We start from the raw sequence: 15,152 nt of genomic DNA on the forward strand, positions 1-15,152 counted from the left end.
ATTAACCGCACCACTGCTTCATTTTTATTCTACAAAAAATTTGGTTTTGCTATTATCTACTGTCTATTGGCATGATATTTCCACACACCGAATCTTTCATTACCTATACAGTTGAATTCTAATTGTTAATTCTAATTGTTTACACTGAGTGGCCAGATTATTATGACCGGCCAGATTATTATGACCACCCCATCAGTACTTCATTGACACTTCCAAAAATACTGAATATTGAAAACTTCCTAAGCAAATACTCTCGTTTTTATTATTATTATTATTTGCATAACTAATTCACTTCATTATACTGATGGGGTGGTCATAATAATCTGTGTAGTATAGAAAATAAACTTTTTGCCATTGTCCTCAGAATTTAATAATGCAAAACTAGTAACAAACATCTTTAGAAAAAAATAATAAAATGGTCCTTCAGTATTAAAATTTCTTATTAAAAAGCATTAGGTCAAAATTAATAGTATGATATATTATTAATATAGATAAGTTCCACATGAATAAAATAAATCTAATCCCATCTCTTCTAGTAAATCAAATGATTTGAAACTACAAGCCACTGTTACAGGTCAATTGAAAAAACAATATATTCAGGTTTTTCATTATTCTGTGGTTTCTGATAATGCAACTTTTTAAACAGTGTATACCCAGGATATAACAATGTACTGCATACTTACCAGGTGATTTTTATGCCACTTTGCTGAATGCAGGATTAATATATTTGGGCTTTTTATTGCTTGAGTAGAAAGTGCGCATTACTTATTATGTTTATAATATAAAAATGAAAATAAAATAAAAAGTGTTTTTAAATGGCATACATCACACTGTTGTAGTGGTTGATTTCCTCAAGATCGTCTTCTGTGGTTTTGGCGCAGTGGGAGGAGGCACAGTTGCAGGTCTGGGAGGCGGGTAGCTGTTACTGTGGCTTATTCCCGGCCCCCCATTTCCCAGTGGCACTGGAGGGAGATGCGGTGGAGGAGGGCGGGGAGGGCCTTGGGGAGGAAGCTTTCCTGGCGGCTGGGCAGGTTCACTGTGCAAATGGACCTCCCGGTTTTTTATGTTATACCGGGTCTCACAGTCAGGACAATAGCCATGGTACTGCACTTTTTCATTAAACCGAACCCTTTCCCGAGGCCCTGCCTGGGGACACCTGTCTTTTTCAGGTCTATGCATCAGAGGCTGCACGGACGCCTTGTCCGAGTTGCTACCGGGTGTGCAGCAGATGTCTCCATTGGGGATTTTGTTTGGTGCTCCTGGTAAGCCACCATTCCGCAGAAGGGTGCCATTGGTCTTTACAGGATTGACAGCGGGCGCCACCCTTTGGGGGTCTTCACTCTTCACGGGCGTCAACCGCGGAGGAGGCGGCGGAGGGTTTGGCTTTCTCAGGACCGTGAGGATCGCAGATGGGTGTGCTGGGGGTTTAATGAGCGGTGCATTGGCCTGCACTTTGATCTTCTCTAGGCTGGAGGCTGTCGTGCTGCTTGAGCTACTATTCAGGGTGTCCGTTTTGGAGCTGTCGGTCATCTCATCCTCCAGCTGTAGGTCAGAGGTCAGGGTATCAATCTGGTCAACCACCTGGTTGGAAAGGACAAGGGAACTGTGTTGAAAAAGGACCGCAAAGCAAAATATTTTAGAAAGAATGTCTTCCTGGCTAGCTGTGATCCGCTATGGGAGCCTTGACTAATGTTGAACTGTGTATTCCATTACCGCACAATGTTTTCATTCAATGAATTTACAGAATAGCTGCCATAAAGGTGGCAACGGATAACATCATGATTTCACATGCCTAGAATATAATACACTATTTATGCATATGTTTTATCCCTCACTCTGCTATACCCACCGAAGATAAAATCCTGATGCAGAAACAGTCCTGATTTTTAAAAACAAGAGGAGATTTGCTGAGCAGATAGAAATCTATGAGAAAAAGCCAGACAATTTTCAAAATCATAACTTTACTAGACCATCAGAGAACTAGGATCACAAAATAATGGGATGAACAGAACTGCAAGGAGTTTCAAGCTCCCTTAGGACAGATAGGACACAAAGATTGTCCCACCTTTGGCAAACCACAGGAAAAGAGGCAGCCTCCACCAAAGTGAGTAAAAAAAACCCCAGCTATGTTAATGAGTGATTAAAGGCAGAGCGTGTGCTGTCATGTCAGACAAGGCAACTTGTTCTCACTCATGTCCCTTCTTCATGTGCCTCTCACCTGGGAGACTGAGGGCAGGGGAAGCCACTGGAAAGAGTCCCTCCTAGGTAAACAGGCTCAAAACCCCACCCACATCCCAGACCCCTTTCTTTACAAAACTAAAGCTTTAAGAAGTAGAGAAATGACAAACAAAACAAAACAAAACAAAACAAAAAACCCTCTAACCTCTAAGACACAGACAATGAAATCCTTCCTCTAGGACAGGGTAGGGGAAGGGGCCAGAAAATTCTCTTGGACACAGAATTCACAGATGCCTGTTATCACTTGGGGAGAGACCCAAGTCACAACCACCACTCAAAAGCTGCCACAGACACAGGCAGAGACAGGGAATCAAATAAGTTTGTCAGAACCATCAGACCATGATATAGGCCAGTGATGGAGAACCTTTTGAACTCGGCGTGTCAGCATTTTGAAAAACCCTAACTTAACTCTGGTGCCGTGTCACATATAGAAATTTTTTGATATTTGGAACCATAGTAAAACAAAGACTTATATTTTTTATATTTATTTTATATATTTAAATGCCATTTAACAAAGAAAAATCAACCAAAAAAATGAGTTCGCGTGTCACCTCTGACACGCGTGTCAGAGGTTCAGCATCACTGATATAGGCCCTACCCCAAGTAAAGGAGAGTAATTGTGAAGACAGGATAACTGGGTGGAAGCATGTTAGATAGTTTTAAGGAAAGATTTCCTAAGGGCATTGGGGAGTCATGGAGTTAAAGCTGACCATCAAAGGAATCTAGCATCTCCCATGACAGGCTTGCCTTAGGGTCTCTGTCCTGTTCAGTCACTGCCTGGGGGCAGCTTGTGTGAGGATGACCTTGACTCAAATGCTGGACTTCAGAGAATGGCAGCTAGGCCCTCAGTCATTCCCACTCCTCATAGTCAGGGATCTTGGAGGCCATTCTCATGACTATACTATTACACATACTAGTATATGAAAATGGACAAGTTGTGAATTACATGACAAATAATTTATTTTTGTACAATTCATATATTTGTATCTGTAGGTTTTTGTTTTGTTTGTTTTTTGTTTTTTCCCCCTTTTCTCTTAATCAGGCCCAGTTTGTTCAACTGTGAAGCTGGCTCTTTGACACATGGTGGCAGGATTGGGCTCAAAATGAAAACATCAAAACCAACTAGAAATTAGGGACAATATAGAGATTTTACGTCTTCTTCTTGTCTGGTTCGTGCTAATACCACCTGAGCTCATCCTTCTATTTTAACCCTTCAATATATCTTAAATCCATTCACTTGTATTTTCATTTCTTTGATCCTAGTCTGAGGCACCATTACTTACCATCCAGGCCACCCACAGTCATCACCTTGCTTCCTCTCTCATTTCTCTAGTCTCAGTGATCTTTTAAAAATAGAAGTGTGTGCTCTGGCCAACCTCCTGCTTAGAATCTTTCATGCCTGTTCACTTCTCCTATGATAAAGATCAATTCTTAACATGATCTCCAAGGTCCTATATAGTCTTACTCAGTGCTGTGCTGGTGTTTAACAATGGATCTTAAGGGTGCAAGGGGATCCTGATTTGAACAGTTTGCCAGTTTTCAGAGTGTAAACATCCATGAGGGTCAATTTCATCGACTGTGAGGTTGGAAAGGAATGTTCAGTAACACATCGTTGCGAAGTGTTTCCACCATGCCAACAGAATAGATATAAATAAGCTCGGGAGTACAAATAATAGTAAAATGTAGTGAAATCATTGTAAATGATTAAGAATATTTAGAAATAGTGTGGTGAAAGCCTGCAGAGGGGGTGGGAGCATGGTGGAAGGGGTCAATGGGGGACAACTGTAATACTTTCAACAATAGAGATAAATTTAGAAAAGCATAATCTGAAAACCTTTATTTTTATTGTAATTTATTTAACAAGTTTATATACCTACCTTTGTTTTCAATAATGATCATTTAATAGATGGCTCACAAAATTTCTAAAAATATAACAACTGGGCCTATTTAGCTCATATAAGCCAGCAACATCTCTGTCTTTCACTCCTAAATAACTCCATATCCTTAACTCTGATAAGTTTCCCTTTTCCTTTCTGTTCTCTAACCTCTCTGGTCTTCTTTTGGACCAGTGGTTCTCAACCTTCCTAATGCTGCGATCCTTTAATACAGTTCCTCATGTGGTGGTGACCCCCAACCATAAAATTATTTTCGTTGCTACTTCATAACTGTAATTTTGCTACTGTTATGAATTATAATGTAAACATCTGATATGCAGGATGTATTTTCATTGTTACAAATTGAACATAATTAAAGCATAGTGATTAATCACAAAAACAATATGTAATTATATATGTGTTTTCTGATGGTCTTAGGCGACCCCTGTGAAAGGGTCATTCGACCCCCAAAGGGGTCGCGACCCACAGGTTGAGAACCGCTGTTTTAGACTCTCATAGTTGCCAGGCTGCTTCCTGCCACAGGACATTTGCAGATACTAATTTTTCTTCTGAAATGTTGACCTCTCCTCTTTGTCTTATTAACTCCTACTCATTTTAAAAATCTTAGCTCAGTAGTCACTCATGAAGTAAACCTCCATCCTACTGAAATTTCCCTTATGGGTCAAGTTAATTTATTAAATATTCACAGGGAATCATATTTGATTCTAACAATTCACATATTTTTTTATTGTAGGTTCATAGTAGTATGAGTATTGGAATAATGTTTCCTTGCTAGACTATAATCTCAGTGAGATCAGGGGCCTTGTTTATTTTTACTATGGCATCCTAAATGCCTAATGTAATGAATGGCACTCAACTGGGGTTCAACAAATACTTAAGTAAATGCCTGGAGAGTTATTCTCCTTTTTTTTTTTAAACCTCACCGAGGACATGCTTGGTAGAAGAAGGGAGGGAAGGAAGGAAGGAGAGAAAGAGAGAGGGAGAAACATGTGCCCCAATCGGGGACTGAACCCTCAACCTGGGTATGTGGCCCAACCAGGAATTGAACTGGCAACTCTTAGGTACACAGAACAACAATCAACCAACTGAGCTACTCTGGCTGGGTGAGGGTTATTTATTTGATTCAAGTATGAGCAAAACAAATTCTTACCTTTTTTTTATTTTTGAAGGTGTTGTTACTTTTAAAAAGTGCTCAATTATTCCATAATTTAAAAAGGTGTGTGTGTGGGGGGGGGGGGGTTTAGCCATAAAGTATTCACAGAGTTAGTGACACACCCTCCAGCTCTAGCCTAGAGAGCATAGAAATTAAAGTGGGAGGCCACTTAAAGAACGTGGGAGAGTCTTGGCTCATGGGTGCTGTGTACTATTTAATTTAGAGAGGTTATCTACCCGAAGCCTTTATTGTATTAAATGTCTGCAGCTAAGGAGAGATAGCTGGTCTGCTATGGGGGAACTGAAGCTGATGTTTGGAGATGAGTACCTACTGCTTTGGGTCCCTGCCGGTTTCATAGTTCCTGGATAATTTGGGTCTCAGCATTGTTATTTCCTGAGTGCCTACAGAATGTCAACAGAATAAAAAACAAATGAGTACCACCCCCATAGAGCAAGAAATCTAGTCAGAGAGCCTGATATGCATTCATTAGAAACTCAAATAACTATACTAGTAAAAGTGCAACTGGCCCAAGTGCTCCCAAGGAAAAATAGCAGATATTACAAGAGGAGCATAGAAAGGCCCCATCAAAAAAGCTGGTGAAGCTCTCCTCGGGGATGAGTTGCCATTAGAAGGCAGAAGAGAAGTTATTTTAGCAGTCCATTCAGGACAGAGCCTGTTAAAGGTCCTTCAAAGAAGGCTCTTGGCTGAAGAGCCCGGGGAGAATGAGGTTAGAGAGTCAGGCAGTAAGTAGCGAGGCTGTGAGAGTCCTTGTTATTTTGTGATTAAAATACCACATATTTTAAAAAATAGTTTCAGAAGTGAGAGAAGCACTATTCAAAGAGACTATGAAGTGGTATTTTTCAAAATTGAAGCATCATTTAATTAGCGAGCACAAAAATATAAACAAACCCACACCCAGACATATGATAGTGAAAATATAAAATACTGAGAGTAATGATAAAAGTTTTACAACAATAAAAAAGAACACTAAATATTTACACAGTAACAAAAATTAGGCTGACAGGTTTTCACACAAGCAATAGAAGTCTGAAGAAAATTTAGAAATGTTTCATAGTGAAAAAAAAAAGTAATTGCAATCATAATAGAATTTAACTCTTCTATAAAAGTGCAAGTGAAATAGATATTGGTAGACAATAAAGACAAAGAGAGTATACTTTTTATAGCTCAGTCTTGAAAATACTGATAAGTGACAAGAAAAGTGTAAAAAGCCAGAAAAGGGAACTGAAATACAAGAATAAATAGGCGGGTGAACAAAGAAATTGTTAAATAAGTAAATCAAAATATACACAGATTAGAAGACAATATTACACTAATGACTAATTTGAAAGAGGGTTAGAAAAATGTGAAACTAAAAGAGTAGGAAAATACAGGTCAGATGGAGAACAGTCAGAATTGAAGCATTTTTGTTGTGTGCGCAAGAAATCAGTTTGTACCTGGCAGTGATTAACTTTAGGCTTTACGCATGTGAAAAATTTCAGGACAACTACAGAAATATCAGACAAATGTAAAAATTCCGAAATAATATACTTATTAAAGAGTGAGTAAAAAAACTTGGCAAATCTAAAAAAGACAGATAATAGAGGAAAAAAGGATAGCAAATAGAAAAAGATTGCACATGATAGTAGAAAAAATAACTTCAAATATATAAGTAATCATAATAAGACTAGATTAAAACAATTTATTAAAAAAGGGAGACAGAAGTATTGAATTTAGTGATAAAATCAGATATAGCAAACAAGTAACCAAATGAAATCTGATGCAGCTATATTAATATTTAACAAAAAAAACCTCAACCTAAATCTTTCTTAATCAAAACAGTTTATATCAATACTGATTTAGGAGAAACAATGAGTGAAACAAAATCAAGAGCTCATGTATATACAAACACACACATGCACACATACACACAGAATAAAGGGTTTATAAAGAAGGAATTTCCCTAAGATGAACATCAAATTTTTTATCACCATGAAAATACACTCAATCTTAGTATTCAGGGTGGTACAAACTGAAGAAAAATGAGGTAACATTTCATACTCGATAAAAATATGTCTGTTAATTCCAATTGTTGGAGATGATGTGGATAAATGTAAACTTTGAACATTACCAGGGCAAATGTAAATGCAGTCAGTTGAGAAATTTTTTTGACAATATCCAATAATTTGGATAAGGTACACACCCTATGGTATAGATCTTCTGGAACAGATCCTGGACTATTCTAAAGAAACTCTACCATATGAGCAAGCATTGAGCCATTATCAACAAGACAAGCAATAACAAGTATTGGAGAGTTTGTAGAAAAAAGGGAACCCTTGTTCACTGTTGGTGGGAATGTAGACTGGCACAACCACTATGGAAAGCAGTCTGGCGATTCCTCAAAAAACTAAGAATATAACTACCATACAACCCAGAAGTCCCTCTCCTGGGTATAGGCCAAAAACCTTGAAATCATGTATTTGCAAAAATATGTGCATCTCTATGTTCATTGAAGCATTATTTATAGTGGCCAAGACATGGAAACAACCGAAGTGTCCTGCGATAGAGGACTGGACAAAGATGTGGCACATACATACAATGGAATACTTCTTAGCCATAAGAAAGGATGAAATAGAGCCATTTGCAACAACATGGATGGACCTTGAGAATATTATACCTAGTGAAATAAGTCACTCAGAAAAAGCTAAGAACCATACGATTTCACTCACGTGTAGGATATAAAACTGAAACGCGTGAACAGATGTACAAGCATTGAGAAAGTACAAGGATATTCCTTGCATGTGTTGGTTTATTTTGCCATAGCAAAGAATTAGAAACAATCTAAAAATCTATTAGAGAGTGGTTGAGAAAGTAAATGTAAAGTAGTTCTAATGAAGTAACTTGAGCCATAGGTATCATCAGGGATAAATCTCAAAAACCTGATGCTGAATAAAAAAGTTAAAAAAACATATTCAGTATGTATATTGTTCATATATAGAGGCACAACTAGTTTAGTTTATACAATGTGAAAATAAATAATATACATAAATTTTAGGCAAGAAGGAAGAGGAATGGATGCTGGGAAGCATCAGCTATACAGCTGAAATATTTCATTCCTTTTATAACTTGATATAAAGTGTTGATGTTTGTTAAGTCTGGATTCTATTTGTTACATTAATTTATTTATTTTCTGTCATGTGTGAAATATTTTAAATTTTAAAATGAAATAAATGTTTAATATGTGTTAAAGTTAGAAAGAAAAATAAAAGAAGTGATTCTTACAGCTGCCATGTGGAGAACACACTGAAGGGTGCTGCAGTTTATTTAATCAAGTTAGACACTAATTGCAGCTAAGTGAGAGATGAATAAATTAACCATGCAAGAAATATACTGTATACTTATTATTACCCTTCTATGTTTTGCTTAAACTATTTCCAAGTATCATATTGCAACAAAAGGAATCATAACCACAGGCATGATGAAATTAAAGTAAAAACAAAATGAAAGTAGGACTAGAGGGGCAGATTGCAGATATTTGGAGGTGAGAAGACAGCATGACATCAATCATAAGTTTAAGAACATACACTTTTAAAACTATCATGTGCAAAGAAGAAATTTATATCTCGAACTTGAAATTCAGTTATCTGTCCAAGTAATTGTGACTACCCTGGTCTATGGAGGACTTTGATAATGGGAGTGAAACAGAGAGATTTAAATAAAATAAATGTGTTGTGTTTGATGATTTCGGGAAGTTTCTCTTAGCCTCACATACAAGAAAGCTTTGGTCAGATTGTGGAACAAATGAAAATAATGATAAGTGTGATTTAGGAATCAAATGAGCTCAAGGTTTTCACATCTGGGAGAATATCCCTAAATCCTATATAATAAAGGCTTAATATGCTGAGTGTCTGGTTGACCAGTCGGCCATTCAACCAATCAAAGCGTAATATGCTAATGATATGCTAAGGCCGCTCAACCACTCACTATGATGTGCACTGACCACCCCGGGGGCAGACACTCCAACTGGTAGGTTAGCTTGCTACTGGGGTCTGGCATATTGGGACTGAGTGTGAAGGGCTGGACATGCCCTGGAGCCCTCCCGTAGCCCCACCCCAGTTGGCCAACCTCCCATGTCTCTCCTTGGCCCTGGTGGGGTCCCTCAGCCTGGCCTGCACCCTCTCACAATCCAGGACCCCTTGGGGGATGTCAGAGAGCTGGTTTCAGCCCGATCCTGCAGGCCAGGCCGAAGGACCCCACTGGTGCACAAATTCGTGCACCAGGCCTCTAGTATTTTCATAAAAGTGAAGCAGATTTGAAAGAAATTAAGTGATCTTATGAATTGAATTATTTGTGGGAATACAAATTTCAATTTATATTATTGTTATAAATATTAAACTACAAAGATTAAACATAAAACCACTGTAGTGTTATCATCAGAGTAGAATTCAAGGTAGTCAAATCTACTTTAAATTAGAAAAAATTAGGAGCTCCTTTTCCTATGCTCTCACTGGGTTTTGTCCTTTTATTATTATAATTGCCTTACTACATCAGAACTGCCTATTTATGTGTGCTTTCCCTCAGAGCATGTAAGCATGTATTTCCACCTTTGTGTCTCCGGCAGAGAGCATAGTGATTGCACATGGTAGATATTCAATAAGCATGTGCTGAGTGAAGGAACTGGGTAATTGTAGAGTCTTGGAAAAAAGTCTCTTCTTGTTCTCCTTCCATTCCTCCCCAGAATACTCAGCTTAGGTGGGACTGTCAAAGTCTTCAACCCCACCAATTCCACTTGGTCCAGAAGCACAGTAGAATGGATTAGATAGTGGAAATGGAAGGCAGAAATGGAGTTGGTGAGATGGTGAACTCTCTTCCTATGTCATCTGACTCTTAAATCCTAGCTCCACAGCTTGGCAATAAGAGAACTTCCATTGATACTCCAAATTAAGATAGTTTAAGTGTATATTTATCTTTAAATATTTATCTATATGGCTCCAGAGAAACCTTGCTTATCTTGCTTAATTAAATATCACATAATATATATATGGTATATTTGAAAAAAGAAAACCCTCTTTCAACTTCAGTGAATCTTTCTCTCGGGCCTCCTCAGTAATAATTCACCACCGATTTTCACTTACAAACTTAATTAAATGAAAGGGAGAATTTAACTCCAGCTTAAATCTGTACAAAGAAATTTATGAATTCTTCTAAGATCTTGAATATTGATTTATGAAAACAAACACATGTTTTAATTTGTGGCAAGAGCAGCAAAACACTGGAAAGAGAAATGAATGGAAGTCAAGAGAAAGAGAGGGGTAAAAACACGCCTCATCGTACCTATTAGACTATTTGTGCTCAGTGGCGGGACACAAATGCAGGTGGACCCAAGAGGTTTGCCCAACAGAAACATACAGGATAGCAACTGGCAGATCAGTCAGACCCCTCCTGAGAGAGAAGCAGCAGGAAGCAGTGAAGTCACCTGTGGCTATTCCAACAGGCGGACAAGAAGGCAATGTCCCTCATATTCACAATCCACGTACTTCATTTTCATTTTTTAACATTATATCAAATTGTAAAAATCTATATTTATCCATGCACCTGTATACCTATCTATCCATCTGTTTATATCTATGCCACTGATATAGTGAAAGGATTAAAGTGAGTAGTTCACCACATAGCTCACGGCTTTTGCGTTCCAATACTGTATCACAGTATTTGTTACATACTGCATGGAATTAATATGTATGAGTAACTCCTGTAATTATGTTGTGAATAGTAGAATAAAACTGAATTATACTTATGTTAAAAACAGTTTAATAAGTGGAAGCATTTAAATTATTCCAGAATTTGGTTAGCTCTGCTTTGGAAATTAGTTTTTTTTTTTTTAATCTATAAGTAGAAAAGAACCAATATGTATTAACAGATCAATAATAAAGATGTCATTGTTAGTGAACTTTATAGTAACTCTAATGTATTGAGATAGGTTTGAGAATGTAGTGAGGTATAAAATAACGCACAAATATAAAAAAGAAGACAAAATAAGAAAACTATTTGAAATATAAAATATAAATAAGAAATTTAAAAAGAGTAAAAGAAAGCATAAAATATAAAATCTTAAAAATAGTTCCAATCATTAATTTGAAGAATTAAAGGAAAATTCAAGAAAAAGTTAAAAGTTATAAAGAGCAGGAAAATCAATTCTGGAGCTTTAATGACTATATGAAGGGTTCCAGAAAAAGAAAATAATAATGTGGGATGGCAAATTAAAGAAATAATAAAAGAAAAATTCCATAGCTTCAGACAGAAAGAGCCAACTGAGTACTAATCTGGATGAATGAAAAAGAAAACAAAAGCACCCTGACCGGTTTGGCTCAGTGGATCGGCCTGCGGACTGAAGGGTCCCAGGTTCCATTCCGGCCAAGGGCATGTATGTTGGTTGCGGGCACATCCCCAGTAGGGAGTGTGCAGGAGGCAGCTGATGGATGTTTCTCTATCCCTCTCCCTTCCTCTCTGTAAAAAATCAATAATATATATATTTTTAAAGAAAACAAAACAATCATGTACCAAGCAAACATGGGACACCCGGAAAGAAATGGAAATCAAATAATCATCATAGCTCCTTCAGGATGAAAAATGATGAAAGATATTTTAACAGTAACTTCAAAGTTCTGGTGCAAAATGATTTCAGCCACTATTTTCTCTACTTGGCTAAATGAAGAACCAATTGTAATGAAAAAGTAAAATATTTTTAGATGTTAATGAAAAGACTTCCTTTGCTTCTGGTCTTCAAAAGTTAAGAATATACTGTAGTGTAGATTTTAATAAAATCCAAGAAAGGAGGAATACACAGGGTCCAAGAAATATTATGACTAACACAGATGTCTGAAAACAAAGAAAATAATTTAAGGATAACAACTATACAACAGTCCTTAAAAAGCAATTATTCTGAACTAAAACAGGAAATCACAGGCTCCAAGAAAAAATAATAATACACTGTAGTCAACAGATCATATAACTGAAAAGTTGTCACACTTTAGTGATATGATGAAGAAGTGAACTATTGCAGGGTGGATGATGACAATAACGGTGTGCAATAAAAGGATCCATTTGAATCTTGAATTTCCTTCAGAGAGGTTCAAGTTTAGGAACACAGGCTTACTAATAAACTTACTTCTTTATGTATTCATTAAACATTGTTTCATTGCACTTGCACTACTGAGATACTGATTATTAATGTCTCTTTTCAACATATGGGCAAAATAAAAAAAGACTTACTCTTCATCTTCCATAAGGTGAGTCAAATAATATGGATTGAAGTTTTGTGTTTTTTTAAAAGTGCTTGAGCATATTATTTAGATAGCTAATTATCTGGAAAACAAAGACAAGTAAAAGGGGTTTGTCTTGGGAACAGGCCTAGAAGTAGGACGGAGATGATAAAGACAGTGGGTTTTACTTATACATTCATATGCAGAATTTGATTTGGAGATTGGGAAGCATGTGCATGTATTAGCCTGATAATAGTTCAAATCATATGCAAGAAAATCAAAGAAAAAGGGTGAACTAGACACAATTCTCTTCCATGTAAACTGATGATTACTGTACAGTGTGATATGTGCAGTGGTAAAGGATGGGCAAATATGATAAAAGAGATTGGTAAAGGAGAGCAGCAAAATGGGCTCCTTCCAAGGAGGTCAGTTGGTAGCATTGGACAATGATAACCTCAAACCAGGTAATATCTGACAGATGTCTTGAATGATAAAATAAAATTTAAAATTTAAAGGAAAATGTATTTCTTGGCAGAAGCCATAGCATGTGCAGTGGTATTAAAGAATAAGGTGGTTCAGGAATCCTATATAATTAAAGGCTAATATGCAAATCAACCGAACTGCAGAATGACCAGTCGCTATGATGTGCACTGACCACCAGGGGGCAGACGCTCAATGCAGGAGCTTCACCCTGGGGGTCAGTGTGTCGCTCAGCCAGTAGCTGGGCTCATGGCTGGCGAGCATAGTGGTGGTCCTCTCCCACCTCCGCAGCAGTCAGACATTTCCTGAGGGCTCCCGGGCTGCGAGAGGGCACAGGCCAGGCAGAGGGACTCCCCAAGTGCACAAAGCTTGTGCACTGGGCCTCTAGTAAGAGATAAGTGTGAAAGGCAGATAAAGGCCAGGCTGTGGGGGCCCTGTAAGCCATGTTATAAAGTTCAGATACCTTAAACTATAATTTTAAAGATAAGTCCCAAAAAGGTTCAAATTTGTGACACTGTCACAAGACTACAGATGGACACGCATGTTTTAGTAGGTTCATTTCTTCTTAAGTCTACTTATTCATAGCCATAGCATGGACAGTATATAGATAGCACAGCTCTAAATATAAAATTCAACTATGGATATGATTTGTCAAAATGTTATTGGACCCCAGCAGCCTTGGAAAATTACACAAGTTTCTACAGTTTTATGTTACTTGAAATACTAAATGTTCTAAACATTTTAAATCTACAATTTTCTAAACTAAGATGTTAAATTTTCTTAAACTCTTAACACAATGCCATAACATTGCCTCATAGGCCTGTAAGCATTTTTGAAGGAAGCAAAAATTCTTCAAATTATTATACACAATTTCTATTTGTCACATATCCATATGCTTACTGTTTAGAACAAAGAAACAAAGCAATTAAGTACTAAGGGGAAAAGTGCTATAAAGCACAGTTTCACTTCATATAGTTAAAATGTACTAAACATAATGATTGCTTCATCTAAGTCCCACATTTACTTGTCTATCAAGTTTCAGTGAGTGAGGTATTTGCTACTTCTCTTTCCCCTGTGAGAATCATTACCAATAGATTCTAATGGTGGAAATAGCATAGGTCACTTTAATTTGTTTTCATAAGGTATCTCGTTATTTTAACAGGAAACATGCTTCTACTGAGGCTGCCTATAAAGTATGGAAAAGGAAACATCCCTCATCATAATTTGCTTTAACAGCTGAATAGATGTAAAAGGCTCATCTACTTGCCTTTTGTGAGTCTACACTTCAAAATGATTCCATTATGTTAATGATGTTCAGGAGGAAGCTGTAACTCATGATCATGGAACTGTAAACTTTGACACAAGCTTATAGCTCACAATCTCTGTATCTTTTTGCATTTGTAAAAGTACAAATGAAATAAACCTCAGGTTATGTATTATATTCCCTATTGATGTTTAACTAGCTCAACAAAAATATTCTATACGCATCATGAGTAAGCATGCGAGAATAAAACTCCTCTCCACCCAGTTCACTCTTTCTCCCATTTAATCCAGTCTCTGCATTACAGTCAGACCGAGCTTTCTTTAAATATATACACACTTTTATACAAACATATATATGATTAAACCTGAAGTGTGGTAAGGTCATAATGCTCCTAGGATCTGGGACCTGCTTTCACACTAGAAGGCTCTTGAGCCACTCGTACTTACCGCTTACAGTTTGGTGCAAGTTTATAAACTTTTGAGGGGATGAATTTGGGCTATAAATAAGCTATGTTCATGGAATTTCTAATTTCTTTCTGTCTTTAAATGTATACATTAACACACGTATCTTAAAAGTATAAGATACTTTCACTAATAACTGTTGAAGAAGGACATTAAAATCATATAGTAAAATAAACCTGCAAGATTATAAAGCATTTTATTTATTAATATCACTAAAGAAATATTGATATATATATTAAAATGACACTGACATATATTTCTACTTCATACATCTCAGATATTGAGCTAAATGATTAATGAATAATGTAAAGGAAGAATTTAGTGTATTAGACTATTGTTATCTTAAAATTTATGAAGAATATTAAATTACCTGCCAAAAATATCAGAAAAACTCTATTGCTC

At 36.8% G+C, this 15,152-nt stretch overlaps 1 protein-coding gene across 5 annotated transcripts in view; it reads right to left on the reverse strand.

Annotated features, from left to right (window-relative positions):
- Positions 1-15,152, reverse strand: part of PRR16 (proline rich 16) — a 244,072-nt gene that overhangs the window by 81,157 nt on the left and 147,763 nt on the right. For 4 of the 5 annotated variants that reach the window (XR_009452588.1, XR_009452590.1, XR_009452591.1 and 1 more), the window contains one exon: positions 684-1,581. Coding sequence is in view for 1 of the 5 variants with exons in the window: in XM_059693796.1 (XP_059549779.1) it covers positions 826-1,581 (756 nt within the window). In the remaining 4 variants the exon portion in view is untranslated. The remainder of the gene's footprint in view (positions 1-683; positions 1,582-15,152) is intronic. The other variant, XM_059693796.1, reaches the window with a different exon arrangement.

The sequence above is a fragment of the Myotis daubentonii genome, chromosome 4 (assembly GCF_963259705.1).
Source record: "Myotis daubentonii chromosome 4, mMyoDau2.1, whole genome shotgun sequence".
Taxonomy (NCBI): Eukaryota; Metazoa; Chordata; class Mammalia; order Chiroptera; family Vespertilionidae; genus Myotis; species Myotis daubentonii.